General features: G+C 40.9%; 2 protein-coding genes and 1 long non-coding RNA gene across 4 annotated transcripts in view; 2 read left to right on the top strand and 1 right to left on the bottom strand.

Annotated features, from left to right (window-relative positions):
* The window catches only part of s1pr2 (sphingosine-1-phosphate receptor 2), a 16,554-nt gene extending 5,102 nt beyond the window's left edge, over positions 1-11,452 (top strand). Inside the window, exon 2 of the mRNA XM_032537650.1 lies at positions 8,235-11,452. Coding sequence (XP_032393541.1) covers positions 8,367-9,479 — 1,113 coding nt within the window. The 5' untranslated portion in view covers positions 8,235-8,366 and the 3' untranslated portion in view covers positions 9,480-11,452. The remainder of the gene's footprint in view (positions 1-8,234) is intronic.
* Positions 3,772-12,585, bottom strand: LOC116703067 (uncharacterized). The gene is made up of 3 exons (XR_004335328.1): positions 12,438-12,585; positions 4,058-4,133; positions 3,772-3,896 (listed from the first exon to the last, which is right to left on the bottom strand). It is a non-coding gene; the product is annotated as an uncharacterized LOC116703067 (long non-coding RNA).
* Positions 12,586-13,910: 1,325 nt separating this feature from the next.
* dnmt1 (DNA (cytosine-5-)-methyltransferase 1) overlaps positions 13,911-20,748 on the top strand; it is a 13,524-nt gene continuing 6,686 nt past the window's right edge. Inside the window, exons 1-18 of one of the 2 annotated variants that reach the window (XM_032537755.1) lie at positions 13,911-14,161; positions 14,608-14,644; positions 15,331-15,438; positions 15,534-15,774; positions 15,894-15,966; positions 16,086-16,167; positions 16,256-16,296; positions 16,378-16,429; positions 16,524-16,607; positions 16,825-16,934; positions 17,081-17,199; positions 17,299-17,391; positions 17,485-17,636; positions 18,129-18,316; positions 18,603-18,617; positions 19,699-19,882; positions 19,959-20,056; positions 20,294-20,441. In XM_032537755.1, the coding sequence (XP_032393646.1) occupies positions 14,115-14,161; positions 14,608-14,644; positions 15,331-15,438; positions 15,534-15,774; positions 15,894-15,966; positions 16,086-16,167; positions 16,256-16,296; positions 16,378-16,429; positions 16,524-16,607; positions 16,825-16,934; positions 17,081-17,199; positions 17,299-17,391; positions 17,485-17,636; positions 18,129-18,316; positions 18,603-18,617; positions 19,699-19,882; positions 19,959-20,056; positions 20,294-20,441 (1,872 nt within the window). In that variant the 5' untranslated portion in view covers positions 13,911-14,114. The remainder of the gene's footprint in view (positions 14,162-14,607; positions 14,645-15,330; positions 15,439-15,533; positions 15,775-15,893; positions 15,967-16,085; positions 16,168-16,255; positions 16,297-16,377; positions 16,430-16,523; positions 16,608-16,824; positions 16,935-17,080; positions 17,200-17,298; positions 17,392-17,484; positions 17,637-18,128; positions 18,317-18,602; positions 18,618-19,698; positions 19,883-19,958; positions 20,057-20,293; positions 20,442-20,748) is intronic. The other variant, XM_032537756.1, reaches the window with a different exon arrangement.

Below are 20,748 nucleotides of genomic sequence, written 5' to 3'. Positions count from 1 at the left end.
ACACACACACACACACACACACACACACACATACATATACATATATATATATATATTACAGTTTAAGATGCAATCTCCTCATGCCAGAGAGGTCGAGTTATGTTGTGTTGTTAAAAGAATGCATATGCCCTTTGAAGTAACCCATTTTTAAATTGTATAAAATACAGAGGAACAACTGTGGACTTTGTGGACACAACAATGTTCCCTCTCCAGGCAACCGTGTTTTTCTCTAACGACAAAGCAGTGTTTAATGGATGTGTGTTTGCCAGAGGAGTATGGAGCTTTTTTCTATGCTGGGCCATGAGGAGAGATGGTGGGCCTTCATCATTTTATCATCTTAAAGGCAGAAGCAATCAAGGCGGCTTTGTGCCCCTGTGTGTGAGCCTATGTAGATGGTATCATTTACAATTGTGCAGGGCTTTGCTTTGTCGCCAGCACCTTGCCTTCTCTTCTTCCCTGTGCCATGCGGTCCTGTGACAGTCTTTCTTGCTGCAACATCAGTGGAACAAATGTTGATGTCACAGCACAGCAGCCCTCCATGCTACCAACATACACAATTGTATGAGAACATGTTGTCAAGTAGTGTTCCTTGACACGCCACGCAACAAAAAAAATCACAAGGTCTCACGACACCCTTGCAGTTTCCAAGCGAAGAAACAGAACATGAGAAGGGGTGGCATTCAAGGTCTCGCAAGAGAGTAGAATAGGAGCAGGGAGCCAGGACAAAAGAGACCTAAACAAGGGTTCAAAGCCATTCATTAGGGGAGAGCTCATTGTAAAGACAAGGACATAGGAAGGTGTGAGAGTGGCTGAAACTTGAATCGAGCATGCCTCAGCAATCAGGTTTCTGATGCAGGCCAGCCAGACTTGATCTAACTTCTTATTGCACTACATCAGCGAGAGTGCACCAATCCTGCGTCTGTGTTAAGGACACCATGTGGTTAACAATAGCCTACCTATACACACACTAACCTGAAAAATTCAGTCAAGCATTATCATGTGTGGTTTACCACTGTTATATGTAAAGCTTCAATTCTAAGAAAGTCTATTACTTTTTCATGCTGAAATCTTATGGGCAGATTGCACATGCATGCTGCAGAAATGCATACATTTGTCTTCAAGGATTAGTAAAAAAAACTATAATGTATTTAAATTATTATCAGTGAAGCTACATGAAACATTTCAGTTCTGAGAAAGTAGTTTATTGGTTCAGAGCTCCAGAATTTCCTGAATCGAGAGTTGATTATGAAGCGTATGTGCTGTAATAAAGTCTTTAATAGGAGACTATAAGAACATGTCTACCCCAGATGTGTGCTAAATAAATCCTTCTTGATGTGCATTTAATCACCTCTTTGTGGCCTCGTCTTTTGATCTCTGTGGTGAAGTTTAAAATAAACGAGGAGAGGAGGGGGTGTTGGAGTGAGGACGATGTGGCTCTGCAAATGAGTGGCAAGCATGAAAGGGAAATATGCAAAATAGAGCGATATTAAAACGTGAATAATTTGGAAGACAGTTACTTAAGTTGACAGGAATGGTCCGAGAGGGAAGGTATTACAGTAATTTCCTCTCAGGCGCCACCCTTGAAGAACCCCCCCCTTACAAAAAAAAAATAAAAAATAGGGCAGACTGTGGGTGGGGGTGTCTGCCGGTCATGCGGGCTATGGCTCCTTAGGCTGTATGATGCCCTTTTTTTACGCAGCTCTTTGTCTACCAGCTACTCTCACTGCCACTCTAAGAGCCACAGCACATGAACAACTGCCATAAATAAAGCATCGCAAAGTTGCAAGAGATGTACTGACTGTGGAGAAAAACCGAAAACAAGTAATTTTGAAACAGAAAAAGAAGACTTTTTGTTCCTGGTTTAACTGTGTTGACAGACTGGACCCCTCAGAAGAGGCTGCACCCAAACTGTCAAACTGTTTGACGACCGAAAGGGTAATCCCTAATTAAACGATGAAACTCCATATATTGTGGACACCCACTTCCCTGATATTCAACCGCTTATATGCAGTTCTAATGAATTGTTTAGCATAATCACAAAGACAAAGAGAGAGGAAGGTCTGCTTTTGGAGCTGAAATTAAACCTTGAACACAGAGTGAAAAAACAAGAAGGAACCTGTCATTAAAAAGGAACTGTTTTGTTATCTGCCTCTCATCTCACTTAATGATTCATGTATTCTGACACTGGTGCAAACTTGTACTGCTTCTCTATTTTTTTTCTCCTAAAAAAAGATGAGATTTCTGCGATATGGTTTTGCAAGTCCCAGCCATTTCTTGGACAATTTTTTTTGTCTCTGTTAAATGTGTTGTTCACCCAGTTGAGTTCCTGTCCAAGCTAGAAACTGTGAGATATTGCAGGCCCCCCACCCCATATCACCCAGTCTGTTCTTCATCTAGACTGTGCAAGTTACAGCGCAACACTGAAACAGGCTCTCTTCTCTCTTCTTTGTACTCCCCTTTTAAACAACCAGTTTGCATTTGTCTGGGGATTTTCGTGAGCGGATGGTGTTTCAAAACAACAGTTCTGCCAACTTATTTGCCTGTATTTCACTCCTCCATTGTCAGCCCACGCTTTTGTCCCTTGAGTAGGAGGCTACAATGTGTGAAATCAATACCAGAATGTGTCAGACTCACTGTCTTTTTGAAAAAACTACCTTGATTTCCGGCGTTTAGGAAATCAGTAAATGTCTGTGCATTTCCATTCAAATGGGTAAGAAAGAACAAAAGTCTGTGCATGCTTAGCACTCTGAGCTTCAATATTGACTGTTGATTCTGTGTAGTGGCATTTAGTAGTAGGCAGTTGAGGTTGCTGGTGCTTAGTTTGATCTCAAACTATTCACTGTTTCGGGCATCAGTTTTATCAGGAAGCTTGGTGGTATGAAACAGAGAAAACAGTGACGGCTTAAGATAAGATCACGCAGTCATGACCAAGATGTAAGAACTGCTCTGGGTTTACTTTGAGTTGAGACGTTGCTTACCACTTAAAAGAGTAGCCCTGTGAGACTATTTATCTGTGCTGTGATCAAGGTTGTTTAAAGGACCAGTCATGAACCAGCGGCAACATGAGTACTCTACATCCCAGTTAGGGTAATATTGGAAATGCTTTTTCCTGGAAATTGACTGGGGACAATCAATGGTGTTGCTGTGTTGATGTAAAAGGGTTTCACACACAGAGCCACGGGGCACAGTGATGGATAGAGCAGCAGAGAGACGCTGCAGCCACCTGCCAGTACACACAGTCCAGCCCGTGTTTTCTGTAGTTGCAAAGCGTGACTGCATGGCGCTGTTAAATCCAAAAAAAGAAAAGAAGCGTAAAAGGCCTGCCATAACGGGCACATATGTGCAGTGGTTTGTGACAGCTTAGAGAAGCACTGAGCTTGCTGTGTAAAGACAATGTCGTTGTGCGTTAAAAAAACGGTAAAATGTAGATAACTATGGGTATGCATCTTGCAGTTTAGTACTTTCCTTAGAATTGAAGGATCCGTGGTAACAGTGGTGATACTGTGTGGTGCTAATAGTTAGTTGTGTTATCTCCTCTGTGTATGGCACGTCAACACTTGATTGTCACAATGCTCCGATGACATTGCTGTTCTTTGCTTTTGAATTTTTTTTTCCAAAATGCCACTCGCTCTTCTGCTGTGTGAAGTCCCATTCACACCTTACATCAGTTGTAATACTCAAAAAAACACCTTCAGATTATTTGTTTGAGTGTAAAGACTTAGAGGTTTTCCTTTAAAACATGATTTTTGCGGTTTAACGCACAATCTCCATCACTGCTGTGCTTCACTTAAAGCTGCTATTGCCCTGAAATATCTATATTCCTTCCTCATATGAGTGCTGCTCGTTATGGTGGTAACCCCCGCAGACTTTACTTTGGTCTGGTCAGTTAGAAGATGCTGGACACAAGGAACAGAAGAGAGAAAATAGGTGTAGACTGATTCCATTTACAGTTTTTGAAAGTATACACTGACACCACTATTAACGGCTGTGAAACTGAACAGGAAAGAACAAATCAGCAGCAGCAGCAGATGCTTTCTGTGTTTCCATGATGGATTACCTCGTACCTCAGATTAAGTGTATTTCAGAAGAAAGGCCTGGTGTCTTGTAGAGGGCACAGGAAGTCATTAAATCTCCTTAAAATGGAAAATGCACATTATTCACTTTTCAGTCTCATGCTGCTGGCTTTTTATGAGCAGATTTTGTGCTGTGAAAAAAGGATCAGGCTGGATTGATGCCATGTTGCCACTACAGCGGCTTGTGAGCAAAGAGTGTGAAGGGCAGATGGAGGACGATGTGTTACAAGATGTTTCAGACCACAAACTGCTCAACAGCAAAACACACCAAGGGACTCTTCTAGGTACGCAAACAGTAAACACCATTCAATGCAAACAAGAACAGCTGCAAATGTCTTACCTAGACCCTATGTGTTTGTGAGAGCTTGTACCTTTCACCCCGAGAAAGTAGAGCCAGGTTTAAGGTTGTTATGTAGTAACAGGTGGTGTAATCGGGTGGGTTGCCTTGGTTTTTTTGATGAGCAGACGCTCTGCTAATTGGGGCTTATCAGGTGTTTCTGGGGAAAGCACCTGAGGCTTTTGTGCAGCTGTCAGTCTTAAGATGGAGAGGGGAACTCTGTCTCTTGTTAAAATTAGGAGAAAAGAGTCAGCTTTCAGCAGCACCCATTTGAATCATCTTTTGGGAGTTAGAAATGATATGCAGCTGTTTGCAATTGTGGTACAATGGTCGATTAAACACGTTCATGTAAATGTGGTTATGAAAAGTAGCTGTGAAAACTCTAACAACACGTTTGCAGGATGTGTTTATGTGAAAGTGCACCACAATAGCATGTCTGCATCATTTCTCAAATAAGGAGAAACAGGTACAATAGATTCTTGGTGATGATAAGGCTCACGTAAGCTTTCTGATAGGATATCCTGTCTCAGGTGTCTGTATTTTGTTTGACTTCCTTTGTCTCTTTGGCTTTCACTTCTACCCTCATGTCCACAGTTGTTTCTTTCATCACCTTTTTCTAACCGTGTCTGAGCTTCACAGTGAAATCCAGACAGGATATTATTTGTCTTTCTGTAGCCTCTCTACACCTACACCTACAAAACAGGACTTTGACAGTTGTTTATTGAACCAAAACAACTCAAAATGTTCCATCATCTATGTTCTCATGAAAAAATCTATAATTAAAAAGTTTTTCTATTATCCACAAACTAATGTATATGCATTACTTTGGGAACAATGTGCGATTATGTTTAATTCATAATGGAAGAATTTGAGAATGAGTTTCAAATTATTTCCACAATTAAAGTTGCAATTTAGTACTTGGATATGCTGTTCTTTAAAACTTAAATGTAGATCTTTTACTGTATACTTAAGTTACAGTGAAATGTATATTTAATGCATAAGTGCAAAAGTTATTTAGTTGAATTGATTGGAAGTGTATACAGGCAATACTACAAAACATCTGATGCACAAAAATTATAGCTGAATATATTTTAAAGAAGTGGTGTAACTGAATTTTACGGCCTTTGGTTGTATAATTTAAATTGTATTATTTTATATTCTTTTAAAATTGTAGTAAAATATGAATCAGCTCATAGAAGAATGGTATACATAAACATCTTACTAGTAATATTAACATGATTTTTTTTTTTCTCCATTCGTTGACTAATTACTGAAGTATAGTTTTTATAGCACGAGGTTGTGCTGCTGTTGCTATCCCATTGTGTTAGTTTAGAAAAGAGTCATTGGTCGACATAGCTTGACAACATTTTTGACAACGTGTTATGTCTATTGTGGTAGTGTGACAGTGATGTCTGGGTTGTACACAGGGCACAACTTTGAAGACAAGTTGGTCAGGAAGGAGGGTTTACATAGCAGGAAGTCTGCACTCCTGTCGACCAATCACCGTGGAAATTGTCTGAATGGCACTCGGCAGGTAGAGGGGCGGGGCAAGGCTGCGACAAGACGGTGCTGTAGGCAAACCAGCCCGTCAGGTTTCACAAACACACAGTAAAATCCTTGTGATGATAGACGCCAAGGAATGGAGGTGACCGGACGACCTCAAGCTGTCCACACAACACATGGGAGACCTGTCCAAAGCAAACCGGGCCGAGTTGAGAGACAAACAAAGATGAAGCAAAAAGCACTTGGTTTTTTTCCCTAGCGGACTGGAGACTGTGGAGATACAGAGCTGGTGTTTATCGTCTGACTTTTCCATCAATGAAATCATTATTTAGGCTGCAATAATGTAACTTAATGCAATTATGCTGGTGCAACTGGCACATGTGTTCAGCCTCAAGCCTCTTATTTGTGTCTATTAATGGAGCTGAAAAGGATGGGGAGGGGGAGACAAGCTGCCCTGATACAGCAATTCTGATAAGGGAGTGCTCAACTGTAAATAAATGTCTGTTATGATACAGTTGCAGCAGCCAAATGGAAGTGTGCTGTCCCATTATTAAGGCTGAAGGGCAATGCTATCCACACTGAAGGAGACTATTGTTCTTTGTTCCTGCTTCAGGAAATAGTGTGCTGGTTATTACTGGCAACCAATAGCAGCTATGTGTCGAACCTGCCTGTATGCAGGAGAATGATTTGCTGCCAATTAGCCGCGTGTGTGTCAGGAAAGATTTCTGTACACGTGCAGAGTAAAGTTCTGTGTGCATGCAGAGTAAAGTTCGGCGCCGTCAAATGGATGAGTTTGTACGCGTGAACGTCACAGTGATGTCTCAGATTCCAGCCTTTGTGTCCAGATGCCGTTCCACATGCATGCTCTCTGTCTGGCTTTGTCTCGTTTCCCTCTCCATCTTCCAGTCTCTCAGATTTTGAGTCAAAGCCCAGCAGAACAGAGACATGGTTCAGCCCCAGTTTCCAATAAAGGTTTTCAATTAAGAGCTAACTAAAGAAGACAAGTAGTGGAAGCATCAGTGTTGAATTACCTCTGGAGCTGGCCTGCAGAGGGATCCTGTTGCTTACTGACAGGTTTAAGACACCAGCTCCACCTCTAATTAGATTTCTAGAGCCTCCAACTGTCCTTTGTCTTCAGCCCTGGAGCTGCAGCCAATTTTATGTTGTTTTGGTTTCTCTTCGGAAAAATAGCTATTTCAATAATTTGAAGCCACAATCTGGGTTCACAAGGCTTTTGTAAGTTTAAGGTGCGTCATTATAAAACTTGGGTCAAAGATTTTCCACATTGGGGCGCCCAGATAGCTAAGTTGGTGGAGCGGGCACCCAGAGGTTTACTCCTCAGTGCAGCGCGCCTGGGTTTGACTCCGACCAGCTGTATGTCATTATCCCCATCTCTCCCCTTTCATTTCTTCAGCTGTCCTGTCAATAAAGGCCTAAAAATGCCCCAGAAATTATCTTTAAAAAACTTTTTTGCATAAAGTCAGGTAAACTCCCACTTTTTCCTATCAGGTATCTATCTGATTTGCTGTTAGCTTGTGTGAACTGGTTAGAAGGGGTGGGTTGGGAAGAGGTCTGGCTGATCCACAAGCTATGCTGAAGTTTCAAGAGGTAGCTCACTGGAGTGGAATGGTTCGCTCCCCACAACAATGCCATGTGTTGACAGCCGAGTGCTCGGACAGGGTTAGTGGAATGTCCCCTTCAGACTGTAAGCCCTTTGTCTAAGCACCAGCACTCACAGAGTATTTAATCTTCCACCTGAAGATGATCTTTGCCTGTGCGAGGTTCACCAGGCAAGATCTTTGCATGTCAATATTCCTCGGTTTTCCCACAGATTAATTTTTATGATAACATGCAACTCCTTTGTGAGCCATTATTACTTTCCATTCCTTTTTAGAACGTAATAAGCTGCAACTGTTGCCTGCGTGGGTGTTTCATTTGGGATGTAACAAATGGACTCAGTAAGTGCAGTGTGTTCACTGTGGCCATTAATTTATGTCATGTGGTTGTTGGTCTGTTACTTTAAATGTAAATGCCAGCTCTTAATTTTGAATCTGTTTATTTGTTAGGTCACCTCTGCAATGAACACCCCTGATAATAAGGGGTGTTCATTGCTGGATATCTACTTGAATGTTTAGTTTCCACTGTACAGACTTGGGAATAGGTTGTTGCCTGGCTTCTTTGTTTTGCTAACCATTTGAGTTTGGCGAGTGCATTGCTATGTTCAAAATGAATGGTTGCTTTGTCACAGTTTATTTCATTAGTGCAACTTAATTTCCCTTGTCAGTAACCCTGGCTTTCTCTTCTTTTCTGTGTGTCTGCAGGTGACCCACATAGAGCTCCTTAGAAGTGACCGTGGGACAGGCAGGCTTCCTCCAAGCCTGGACCCTCTTCCTGTCCTTTCCTTAAAGGCAATGGTTATTGGCTTAGACCTTTTGCACAACTCCACTGTGTGAATGAATCTTTGCCATAAAACCGCTGTGCTCTGCCACCCTGTCAACATGAAGAGCAAGTATTCCCAATACTATGATCAGAGTCTGATCCCCTCCTACTATGCCTTTGTAAAGAACATGACCATCGAGGAGCTAGCTAAACGTAGCGAGGATAAAAAGCAGCTCACCACACTCAACATTGTCATCGTGGTCCTCTGCACCACCATCATCCTGGAGAATCTGCTTGTCCTCATTGCTGTCTGCCGCAACAAGAAGTTCCACACCGCCATGTTTTTCTTCATCGGCAACCTGGCATTCTCTGACCTGCTGGCAGGCTCTGCCTACATAGCCAACATATTCCTATCAGGACCAAGGACCTTTGACCTTATGCCTGTGCAGTGGTTTATTCGAGAGGGAACAGCATTTATTGCTCTGGCAGCTTCTGTCTTCAGCTTGCTGGCGATAGCAACAGAGCGCTATATTGCTATTACCAAGGTTAAGGTGTACGGCTCCACCAAAACGTGCCGCATGTTCCTCCTGATAGGAGCTTGTTGGGTCACCTCCATCCTGCTTGGAGGACTTCCCATCATCGGCTGGAACTGCATCAATAACCTCCCTGAATGCTCAACTGTATTGCCACTCTACTCAAAGAAATACATCCTCTTTGTGGTCACCATTTTCAGCCTCATTCTACTCTCCATTGTCATCCTCTATGTGAGGATCTATTTGATTGTTCGGTCCAGCCACCAGGAAGCGACAAACTCACCGGCCTATGCCCTTTTGAAAACTGTCACTATAGTGCTGGGTGTCTTCATCATGTGCTGGCTGCCTGCTTTTACCATCCTCCTCCTAGATTCGTCCTGCAGGATACAATTTTGCCCCATCCTCTCCAAAGCAGACATCTTTTTTGGCTTTGCCACGCTGAACTCGGCACTTAACCCATTGATCTACACACTGCGCAGCAAGGACATGAGAAAGGAGTTTCTGCGTGTGTTGTGCTGCTGGGGGGTGCTGCAAAGCGGGCGGCCTGCTGACCGTTGTCTGGTCCCTCTAAAGAGCTCCAGCTCTCTGGAACACTGCAGCCACAAACACGAACACCAGACCACACCAATCATGCAAGATTGTACCAGTGTCTGATATGGTGCAAAGACATCAGAGTACTTGAGTATGCTGTGTGTGTGTGTGTGTGTGTGTGTGTGTGTGTGTGTGTGCTAAATGCGTGTGTGCTGAATGCGTGTGTGCGTTCGTGCGTGCATGCGTTCGTGAGATCGAGAAGAGAGGCTGTGATGTACTGAATAGAAAAATAAGAAGCAAGCACACCGTGGACTGAGATGCCTGGCAAGGCTACAATGCAGACTTTTTCTTATTACAATCACAATTGTGTGAATTCACAATCAGCATTCAATTGATTGCAGCAGGTGTAGAAACCCAATGCTCAGAGAGGGACCAATTAAGTAAGGGAGAACTTTCAGAAATGTGAAAATAGCTTTTTCATAGGTACTCTCATTAATTAATATTGATTTCGATCCATTTTCATGTTTATGCCTGTCATCTTATTATTGTTTTTCCCAAACCGCGATTGAAAGCCAAAAATAGAAACATAACATGCTTTATATCATAGTTATGGTGAGTTGTTTTGGTCCTTTCAAGAACTGAATCAATACGAACTGCAAAGCTTGCCCTTTGTAGATTACTTCCGTTGACTGTCTTTAGTAAGGATTAAGCACATTACTCTCCTTTACTGGTATTCATGAGGCCCACAGATCCATCACTCATTCTTCATTATTCCACAGAGCTGGAGAAAGTGATCAACTTCACTCAGCACTGCACTCCACAGAAGCCAAATTAGCACGAGTGCTCCCTTAACAAACCAGGGCTATATATTCCCTATATAACCTTGCTTAAACCATTTGATTAACTGCAACAAACTTACATAATCTGCCTACATTTAATGCATGAAATTCTAACTTATTTGTAAGTGCTTATGTATGTATGATATAGTCCAGCTCCAACTTCCATCACTAACACCCCTTCCCTCATTTGTCCTCATAATCTGTACCTACTGCTTTTACTGTTGTCTTTTGTATCTGAACAGTTTCTGTCGAGGAAGGCCTAATCAGAAAGCACATTTCCTGAAGTGAGTCGGCACTGATGAGTTTTGCTCAATGACAGCTGTCCAGCTGTTTTGACAAACAGGGCAGATATCTTGACAGTGTTGAAGCAACGTAGCAAAAATGTGCTGTATCTGTATGTGCTTTCCTCTTTGGGAATTAGGCTGAATGTATGTATGAAGTGTTTGGGGCAGGCGCTCCATTGTTGACAGTATTATTGATCATCATTTGGAATTACCAAATCATTGACGAGCAAAGAGTGGGATGAACAGGGTAGGTGACTCTCATTGTGAAGTCTTAAATAGCACCATGAACAAAGATTTGTTGCGAAGATCCTGGTTTAATTTGCTAGCCATATGCTTTGTGCATCTTAAGATGTAAACAAGCCTCATATTTCCATAAAACACTCACCTCTCCTACAAAATAGGAGAAGATCCGGGTTCAAATGCACACAAGGGGACCTGCCCTGGTAGGTCATCCTCATTCTCTGACAGCTACAACATGTAACTTCCTTCTGCCACAGGAAGTCCTGTTTTTCTTTTATTGGATCCTGTTGTTCATGGTTACACTAACCTTTCTGTAGACACACATTTAAAACTCTTCTCTCCCTCAGTGTATTTTATATTGACTACCAAGTAGAAATGGTGAAAAGCACTTTGGCAGCTTCAGTGATGTTTGCTCCCCCCAGTTTTTTTTCAGATGGAGAGGTGTTTCTCCAGGTGCATCTGGGTACCTGTCACTTCATTGTGTTGCTTGACTCTATGATGTTTTATAATAAATACATTAACTATGTATGTTTGTATGTAAGTATCTATGTATTTTTGTACAGTTTGTATGATTTGTGTCGTATGAAATGTCTTGTGTGCAATAGCCTTTTGTGTCCAGTAGCACGCTGCCTGTGTTAAATCGGTACAATCTGAAACACTAATGTAGGTACATCAACTTTTTGTTAATTGCATTCCCTTTTTTATAAAATAAATAAAATACTGAAAGAATCTGTTTGGTGTGTTTAAGTTTAAATCTGAGCTGTTCCATCGAGAGTATCATAACATACTGTATGACCACATGGTATGCCAACAGCACAGGGAAGGACAGGAAATCCCTCAATCGAATCACAAGATCTGCTGTAAAATTCATTGGACTTCCCCTGCCCCCACTGGACAACATCTTTAAGATCCACTGCCTCGGCCGAGTGCACAATATTCTGCATCATGAGACACACTTCTCAAACCATCTCTTCTCCCTGCTTCCATCTGGCAAGCGGTATCAGGCTTTTAGAGCATGCACGTCCAGGCTGCAGAACAGTTTTATCCCCAAGGCCATCACAGAATTGAACAATCATTGGCCAGCACAGAAATTAACAATCACGCCTCCCCACCCCACAGTCAGAATAGATGCACTTTTTATATAGGGATTCTATGCAATGGGATGCCTTGATAATGTTTTTTATATTTTTCTTATTTTATTTTTTGTGTGAGTGTGTATATAAAAAGGGAATATTGTTTTAGAGGCTGCACAAGCAAATTTCAGTGTATGGTTCTATTACACAATAACAATTAAAGTCTATTTTATTCTATTCTAAACAAGTTCATTGCGGCTGTAGCTTATCTGCAGGTCCTGATATGCCTCCCTATTGTCATCTAAGTAGTATTCAAAATGCAGCATTTAATCCAAACATGCTCTGACAAGGTCAGCAAAACACTAGCCCCAACATGAAAGCCCAAAATTGTACAGTACGTCCAAATGCTGCTCGGCTTTAATCATGGCTCTCTTATCTAAGAAAATTGTTCAATTGCTTAAGAGGTAAAGCAAGACAGGGCTATGATGGGAAGCTGGGCAGAGGGCAGGGAGGGTGAAAATTGGGTGTGGTAAAGTAGAATGTCAATTTGTAAGATAGTTTGTCTGAGAGAGGCATAAAGAAAGGCCCTGAGAGAGGTTTTTGGGGTATGGAGTACACTTTGGGTGAGGGGAGACGCTGACTTACTGTGGCCTTGGGAGAGTTGGGCTTTTTCTCCTGTCAGACGTCCAGGATTCCTGGGTGGGAACTTTGGCTGAATCAGCCCCAGGAGGTTGCACTGCTGGGAAGTCTGCCAAGTCTTTCCAGTGCCCTGAAGTATATGTCACCAGGCTCAAAACCTGTAGGTGAAGTTGTATACACAAAAACAGTTAAGCACATAAGACAGATGTGGGTTCATCTTATAATTCATCCATGGTTTGTCCCTGCAAAAAAGGGTGGATTGAAATACTTTCAGCACTAAACATGGACACAAAAAAAAACACAAGTAATAATCATCTGCACACACAACTGCTCATAAACTAAAAATGAATTACTGTTTAATTAAGATAGGTCTGTAGATTTAATTTATGTGAGACAACTGGCAGTGAATATGGCCAGATTGGATTTGTATGCATGTTACTCTATAACAGGGAGAGGATACACAACCGTGATTTGACAACCTGAAAAAGCCACAGACTCCTATTTTCAGACTATTGATGAAATAGTTCCACCTAGTGGTAAAATGGGCATATAGCTAGCCATAGTCAAAGGAAATTTTCTCCATACATTTTTTAACTACTAGTCTATCTAATAAAATAATAGAAGTCGCTCAAATGTATATGTGCATCTATACCTTCATATATAAAAAGATAGACAAAGAAAGATCTAGCCTCAACATAAATTGCGGCAGGAAAGTGAGGCATCTACAGATGTTACCCTACACTTACACAAATATTCTTTATTACTACATTTTTAAATCGTCTTTGATTTACAACTAATGTCTCAATTCCTACAAGCGGCTGTCGAGCAGACTTGATTCCTTGCGGCACATTGGGTATCGCAATTCTCAGAGGGGAAAATTAATCCTGCATGACTGTTGCCATTAGGCTACTTCTGGGGGATGGACACTAGTTCTTGTTGTGTCATGTCATGTTCTGTTCTGTAGTAACGTTATAGTGTAAGATAACGCAGTATACTGTTAACGCTGTTCACTTTGCTTTTGTCTTGGTGATATTCCATTCACGTTACAAGTTTGTTGTTGTAGTGTTTGTAGGTTCTACATAGTCCATCCTCATGCTTGCCCATCTTTGCCAAATCCCATGCAGTTCCACAGTGTCAAAGTCACAGCCTTGTCATAAATACTACTGTGTTGATATATATTCATCTCAAATGCAAACACGTATTGCTAATTTAACTAATTAAAAAGCAAACAACGTTCAGATTGCTTCCGCCTGGTCAACTGTCCACAACATCTGGCAAAGAGTAGGGTGCAGACGAGTTAGTTGTTCATTTCAAGAAACTTATATTTTTCATAAATACAACAACATGACAATCAGAATTGTGTTTTTCAGTTATATGTTATACGACATATGTTTAGCGTTCAAACGATAAATTCAGTAGGGAAACATTACGTTGCACATTGAAAGTGTTTACCCAGAAATCGATGTAGTGGTACAGTCCACAACACCCGGGTTTCCCCGCGAAAAGACGGCCCGCGCGCCCGAATTGCTTATTGCATCCATTGCAAGGAACAGCACGCAACAGGCACTCACAGTGGAGCAGCGTTGTAGTTACCAACGGACGGTTTAACATTGTTTTAACGGATTTTAACGCAGTTTATCTCTTTTATCTATTTTATCTCACGCGTTTAGCTAGCTGTTTACCATGCCATCCAAGACTTCCATGCCTCTGCCAGAAGATGTCAGGAAAAGGTACGTTAACGTTTGTTACCTAAATGCTAGCTAATAATGTCCTGATGATGTAACGTTAGCTAGCTATAGGACATGCAGTTCGTTGTCTTGGTTCAAAAGCCACACACGAACAATGGAATCCGTGTAACTAGCTGCTCTGGACTTGCCCTGGCTGTCGGCAGCGGGGCTGTTCGTTTACCTTTTGCTAGCAGCTACAGCTACCGTTAGCTTGTTGTCACTTGACAGCCAGGGCTGATGCCGCATACATAGTTAACGTTAGCCAGTTAGCATCTTAGCCTGGTAATGATGGTCGAAGCAGCGTGTGAAATTTGGCGCCACTCAAGATTTGTCACCATACACTGTATACAATTGACTGTGACACTGATTTCATTGCTACAAACTTGTCAGGGAATGTGCTGCTAGACGAACTTACCGTAGCACTGTTTTGACATGGTCGTTTTTTACAGGCTGCAGGTTCTGGATGAGGATGGGATTTCAGACGAGGTGAGTTCTGTCTACTTCACGTTACTGCTCTTGAAAGCCTGCAAGTAGCCTCTTTAAGGGTTTCTCTAGCTGCCAGTAACTGTTCCTGATTGTTATTGCTAATGACAAGTCAGTCTGGAGCCCCAAAGACCTTCAAAATGATTGTAGGTTCACAGTATCCTGTCACCTTTTTTTATATTGAATTTCTAAAATCTGCAGTATTGTCTAGTTCAATGATGTATGAATTTGAATTGGTCTTTCCATGCACTTAAAAGCAAAGATAACTGTACAGATGATGCCATCTAGAAACAAGTCCCAAGGATGCTCCATTGATTCCCTGCGTCTATATTCTTAATCACTTAAAGTGTCACGTCTTAAAGGTGTCATCCTCAAGTTCAGGAGTTTTTATGCAAAGCATGTGCAGAGAGACTTTAGAGCTTACTTAAGAATTTATTGGGTGAACTAACCGAAGCCACATTATGTATTTTGGTATACTATTTTCCAGCTGCAAGTAGCCTCTGATTCTGTTTTTTAGAGGAATTGTCCATTAACACAAACATCGAGCTATATCTTGTATGGTAGCATCATGAATTTATTGTACTTTGTTTGATTTCTCATCTGCTCAAGTTAAACAGTCTTTTAAAGTTGACAGTGTTTTATAAAGTTTAGCTTTTCTGACTAGATTTTTCTGTTAAATGACATTCCAGGATAATTTGAAAGAGAAGCTCAAGTTGGTGCAGGACTTTCTGCATGTAGATGCTCAGGACCAGCTGTCTAACCTGGAAGAAAAGAAGAAGAATTCAGAGATCTCAATGGTTAGTGACTCTTAAAGATATCCAAATCATTACTTATCCTGGAATTTCACTGATCATTTCTTTTACGTCTGATGTATGCCACACACTTTCCTCAGGAGGTCTACATCTCTAAAGTAAAGACCTTGCTGGGAAAAGAGCTTCATCTTGAAAATGGTTCACATGTTGATGGTGTGGAGCAAAATGGAAAGACGACTGGCTTCACAAATGGTTCTCACAAAGATAAGAACAGTGAAGATGTAACCATGGATGTACAGGAGGAAGAGGAGGCTGTCAAGTCACCAACTGCTTCCAAAGGGAAGGGTGGACGCAAGAGCAAGTCAAATTCTGACACTAAAAGTAAGTTGGAGGATTCTTAATAGTTATTGTGTAAATGTTGAATTCCAAGTTGGAAATGAGTCACAAATTAAATGATTTTATAACGATGCTATGGAAAACGTATAATCTTTCTTCTTCAGAGTCTCCAGCCAGTGCCAGGGTTACAAGAAATGCTGGAAAACAGCCAACTATCATGTCAATGTTCTCTAAAGTGTGCGTATATGAATTTTATCTTGTGCATTGTACTTTATTCATATTTTTCAGGAAGGAAAAAATAGTTGTTGATGTACAAGTGTCTGTATTCTGCTTTTAAAAGTAAACATGTCTTGCAGTCAAAAGCGAAAGTCTGAAGACTTGAACGGAGAAGCTACTAATGGACAAAATGAAGTGAAGGAAGAAGAAGATGTTGAGGAGGTGAAGCATTTTGTTTACCAGTGATAGTGTTTGCAGTTCTAAATGTCTGGTGTGTATATAACACTGCTGTTACTCAAATCTGTTGTAGTCTCGGGAGGAGAAGCGTCTTAAAGTGGAATCAGATGAAAGGTATGTCTATTTTTATTTTTTTCACTCCTGGACAGTAATCATGGTGATGGCATGAGCATACTTATACTTTTCTTCATACAGTACGGCTCCAGAGAAATCGAGTGAGATCACTAAGCCGGTTTCTGCTGCAAAGGTAATGGAATTGTTTGGTTTTTTTTGGTTCATTGTTATAGGTTATCACTACAAATATCTTTACAGCTGTGTAACCTTTTTTATTTCTTTGTCAGACACCACCCCCCAAGTGTACAGACTGCAGACAATACTTGGATGACTCTGATCTCAAATTCTTTCAAGGGGATCCTGATAATGCGGTAAAATTTGTTGTCATTCAAGTAGTGGCTATATTATCTGTGTTCTTTGTAAAACCTCAATGTATTTTTGAATGGACTACATTTTTGCCTGCGGTTTGTCACCTGAAACCCTGTTTTTAAGTATTATGTCATATATTGACATTGAAGTTTTTAAATGACATCACTTGACTTGATACAAATGTGAAGCCTGAAACAATTCTGCTCTTTTTACCTTCAGCTGGATGAACCAGAAATGTTAACCGATGAGCGTCTCTCCCTTTTTGACTCAAATGAGGATGGATTTGAAAGCTATGAGGATCTGCCGCAGCACAAGATTACAAACTTCAGGTTAGTGGTCTTCTTTAGGTGATACTTGGCTCGTTGGCCTTGTTTAGAGGAACAAACGTCGCTACTTATTTCATAGTGTCAACAAGCTTGTGGTATTGCAACACCAGTTCGGAGTCGGCTATAGCGTTGCCTCCTATGTCTTGCAGTGTGTATGACAAGCGTGGCCACCTTTGTCCATTTGACTCTGGACTGATTGAGAAGAACGTGGAGCTCTACTTCAGCTGTGTTGTGAAACCAATCTATGATGACAACCCTTGCTTGGATGGTATGAAATTCCATATTTCAAGAATGGTAGTTTTAATCCTGAATGTCTTTCTCTTAGCCAATTACAACCAAGCAGATTTTGACCTGTTTTTCTTTTCAGGAGGTGTTCCTGCCAAAAAGCTTGGACCCATTAATGCCTGGTGGATCACTGGTTTTGATGGTGGAGAAAAGGCTTTAATTGGTTTCACTACAGGTAGCAAAGTTTCCTGCTCCCAAATTTGAATTTATTTTTACTGCTTTACCCTATATGACTTACCAGTGGTTTATATCTATCTTCATTATTCAGCTTTTGCCGATTACATCCTGATGCAGTCCAGCGAGGAATATGCACCCATTTTTGCAGTAATGCAGGAGAAGATCTATATGAGCAAGATTGTGGTGGAGTATCTCCAAAAGAATCCTGATGCGAGTTATGAGGACCTTCTCAACAAGATTGAGGTGAAGACATGTCTGCTTTGTAACTGTTTCCTGCCATGTTTGGTATTTGGGAATTGCAAAAAATGTGCCATATTTAAATTGGTTGCATTTTTCTAGGGGTCATATGTAATCCCTGTTACAGAGCCTTAATTGCAAAATAGTGTGCTTAACTATTACCCTTCTTTAAAAAAAAAAAGAAAACACGTTACAGTATATTTAGTTTAGTCATTTCTGCCATCAGTCATGTCAATGTAGACAAATTATCACGCATGTCAATTAGTGACTGATAGTCTACCATTCATTCACTGATCAATTTTTCAGATGTCAAACATTTACTGGTTAGAACCCCTGACATGTGAGGGTGAACAATTTAGACCAAATTTGCAGAGGCTTCGCTATCATGTGATTTATACACTGTGAAAACTAAATGATCGATTCATCCAATATTCAGAAACATTTTGCTTTTATTGGGGCAAAATTGAGTGACATTTCTTCTGTTTCTCATGCCATCAGACAACAGTGCCTCCTGCAGGGTTAAACTTCAACTGCTTCACAGAGGACACACTGCTGCGCCACGCCCAGTTTGTGGTGGAGCAGGTGGAGAGCTACGATGAGGCCGGCGACTCGGATGAGCAGCCCATCATTGTTACTCCCTGCATGAGAGACTTGATCAAACTTGCAGGCGTCACACTAGGAAAAAGGTACGGCTCAAAGATAATTATGGCTTGCTTCCTTACCATGTTTATTGTACTAGACATACAAGTAAGCTTTCCATAGCAAGGTAAAAGTGAAAACAAGCATGAGCAGTTTATATACGTAACTTAAACATACCATTCTAAGCTTCACTTAGTTTCTAGCAGGAGCTCCTTGCAACACGAATGCTTCAGGATTTAGAAGATATCCACTTTATCGTTTTGCTTATTTTTCTTGTATTTCTGCTCCTCGCTCCTTGTTATCCCTAATGTCTAACATTCCTTTGACACGCAGCATGCTGCTGTACTGGTAGGTAGGCCTTCGGACTGCATCCTTAGCTTGTATGGTTGTGTGTTAGTGTGAAACATTTAGAAGCTATATGGACAAAAAGATCATTATACCAGAGTTCACGGTAGAATTTTATTTAAGTTATTTGCTGTACATTGTGATTAATTTGAGTGTATCTGGCATATTGGAATTCCGACCACATAACACTAATAACTTGTGTATGGTCCATGAGTTATCTTGACTCAATAACTACTGTAATTGATTAAAATTGGCTTACTGGTAGGATTAATTAAAAAATAAATGTCAATATATGATGGATTTAGCTCAGTGTGAAACTTTAACAGTCATGAATGTGCAAATTTGCTCTAATTTTTTGTTCAGCGTTGTCATGCAACTCTTCATGTATACATGTTTTTGCATGGTCCAATTGGCTGTAGTGATTTCCCCAAAAGGTAAATGGAATAGGAAAATAAGTTAAAGCCTTGTACTTCAACAGTCTCTTACAGGGGTTTCTCACTGCACTTAATCCATGCTACTGGGCGGACTTTTTTTTTTGTCACTGAACACTGGTGTTAATTTTTGGCCCGATTTAATGCCCTGGATTAGTGCAGTAATACAAAATATATAAAACAAAGTTGCACATGGGCTTTTTGTAGTTTGGGTCGTCCTCAGCGTCACTTAGTGAGACAAACTGTTTAGACCACAAAGTTTAGAGTTTTGTTGTAAATAACTGGGCGGATCATCTTAAGAAGGCTTATAGCAAAGCTTATGATTTGTGGGTTTAAAAAAAAAAAACATGTTTGTTGCCAGATGAGATCAAAGCACATGTTAAACATTTAGTTTTTAAGCAGTGTCAAGTTTTCTGAGCAGGACTTTTTTTATTTTTTAGAACTTTGTTGGCCAGTTATGTCTAACGGGAACTCTGTACTGTACACCTTAAATGTCTGTTTGGTTTTGTTTGCTTGTTTCTAATGTTGCATGGCCTGATGCTGGGGTGTGTTGACAGCCAGGGGCTTCATAATGCCATCGTTCCACATATCAGGAATTTGTGCCAAGTCAAATGGACCGCCTCCTCTAAACACAAACGTGATTGTATTAACAGGAGAGCTGCCAGAAGACAGGCCATTCGTCACCCAACAAAAATTGAGAAGGACAATAAGGGACCAACTAAAGCGACCACTACCACGCTGGTCTACCAGATCTTTGATACCTTCTTCTCTGATCAGATAGAGCAGAATGATAAAGAGAGTGGTGCGGCCAAAAGACAGCGCTGTGGTGTCTGTGAGGTGAGTCACTAATTTAACAGTGACATGCGTTTTGGTGTGTCCTCTGAAATACTAGTTAATTTTCTTTTGTCTTCAGGTTTGCCAATCACCTGATTGTGGCAAGTGTGCAGCTTGCAAGGACATGATCAAATTTGGGGGAAGTGGCAAAAGCAAGCAGGCTTGTAAGCAGAGAAGGTAAGTTTTGTCTTGAGCAGTTTAGACTTGGATGGTTTAATCAGCAACCTTTTTTAAATGTTTTTTTGGGGGGGGGGGGGGTTGAGTCTCTAATATAGTTGCTTGGTGTCTAATTAACATGTGAACCTTGCAACCGTAACATTTTTTTTTTTTTTTTTAATGTTGAAGAAAATATGTAAACAAATGTTTGTCTATAGTTCTCAGTTTCTCTTTGCCAACACACATCTGTTTGTTTAGATGTCCAAACCTTGCTGTAAAGGAGGCTGAAGATGATGAGATTGTTGAAGAGGAAGATGTTCCAGTGGAGAAGCCCAAAAAGCTTTCTCATGCTAAGAGGAAGAAGCAGACTCAGTGCAAACTGACATGGATCGGAGAGCCTGTTCAGGTGTTTGTTTCCCTCCTCCTTGGTTGTTACTATATAGATAGGGTCAGAGGTGTAGTGGTAAAAAGAGGTGGGTAAACTATAAATTCTGTAGTTAGTGTGTGTGTATGTATGTATGTATGTATGTAGAGAGATCGATCTATATCTCCATAAGAATTTAGATTATCAGCCATAATGTATATGTCTGTATGATATCAACCTTGTAACATTATAAGAAAAACAATTATCCATTATCTTACGTAGAAAAACTATATTACCCACAATCCTAAGCGTAACCGCAACGTTTCTGATTGGTCCAACTCGCTGTTAC

The sequence above is a fragment of the Etheostoma spectabile genome, chromosome 15, assembly GCF_008692095.1.
Source record: "Etheostoma spectabile isolate EspeVRDwgs_2016 chromosome 15, UIUC_Espe_1.0, whole genome shotgun sequence".
Taxonomy (NCBI): Eukaryota; Metazoa; Chordata; class Actinopteri; order Perciformes; family Percidae; genus Etheostoma; species Etheostoma spectabile.
Note: the sequence above shows the minus strand (reverse complement) of the source record. Positions and strands in the feature narration are given on the sequence as shown.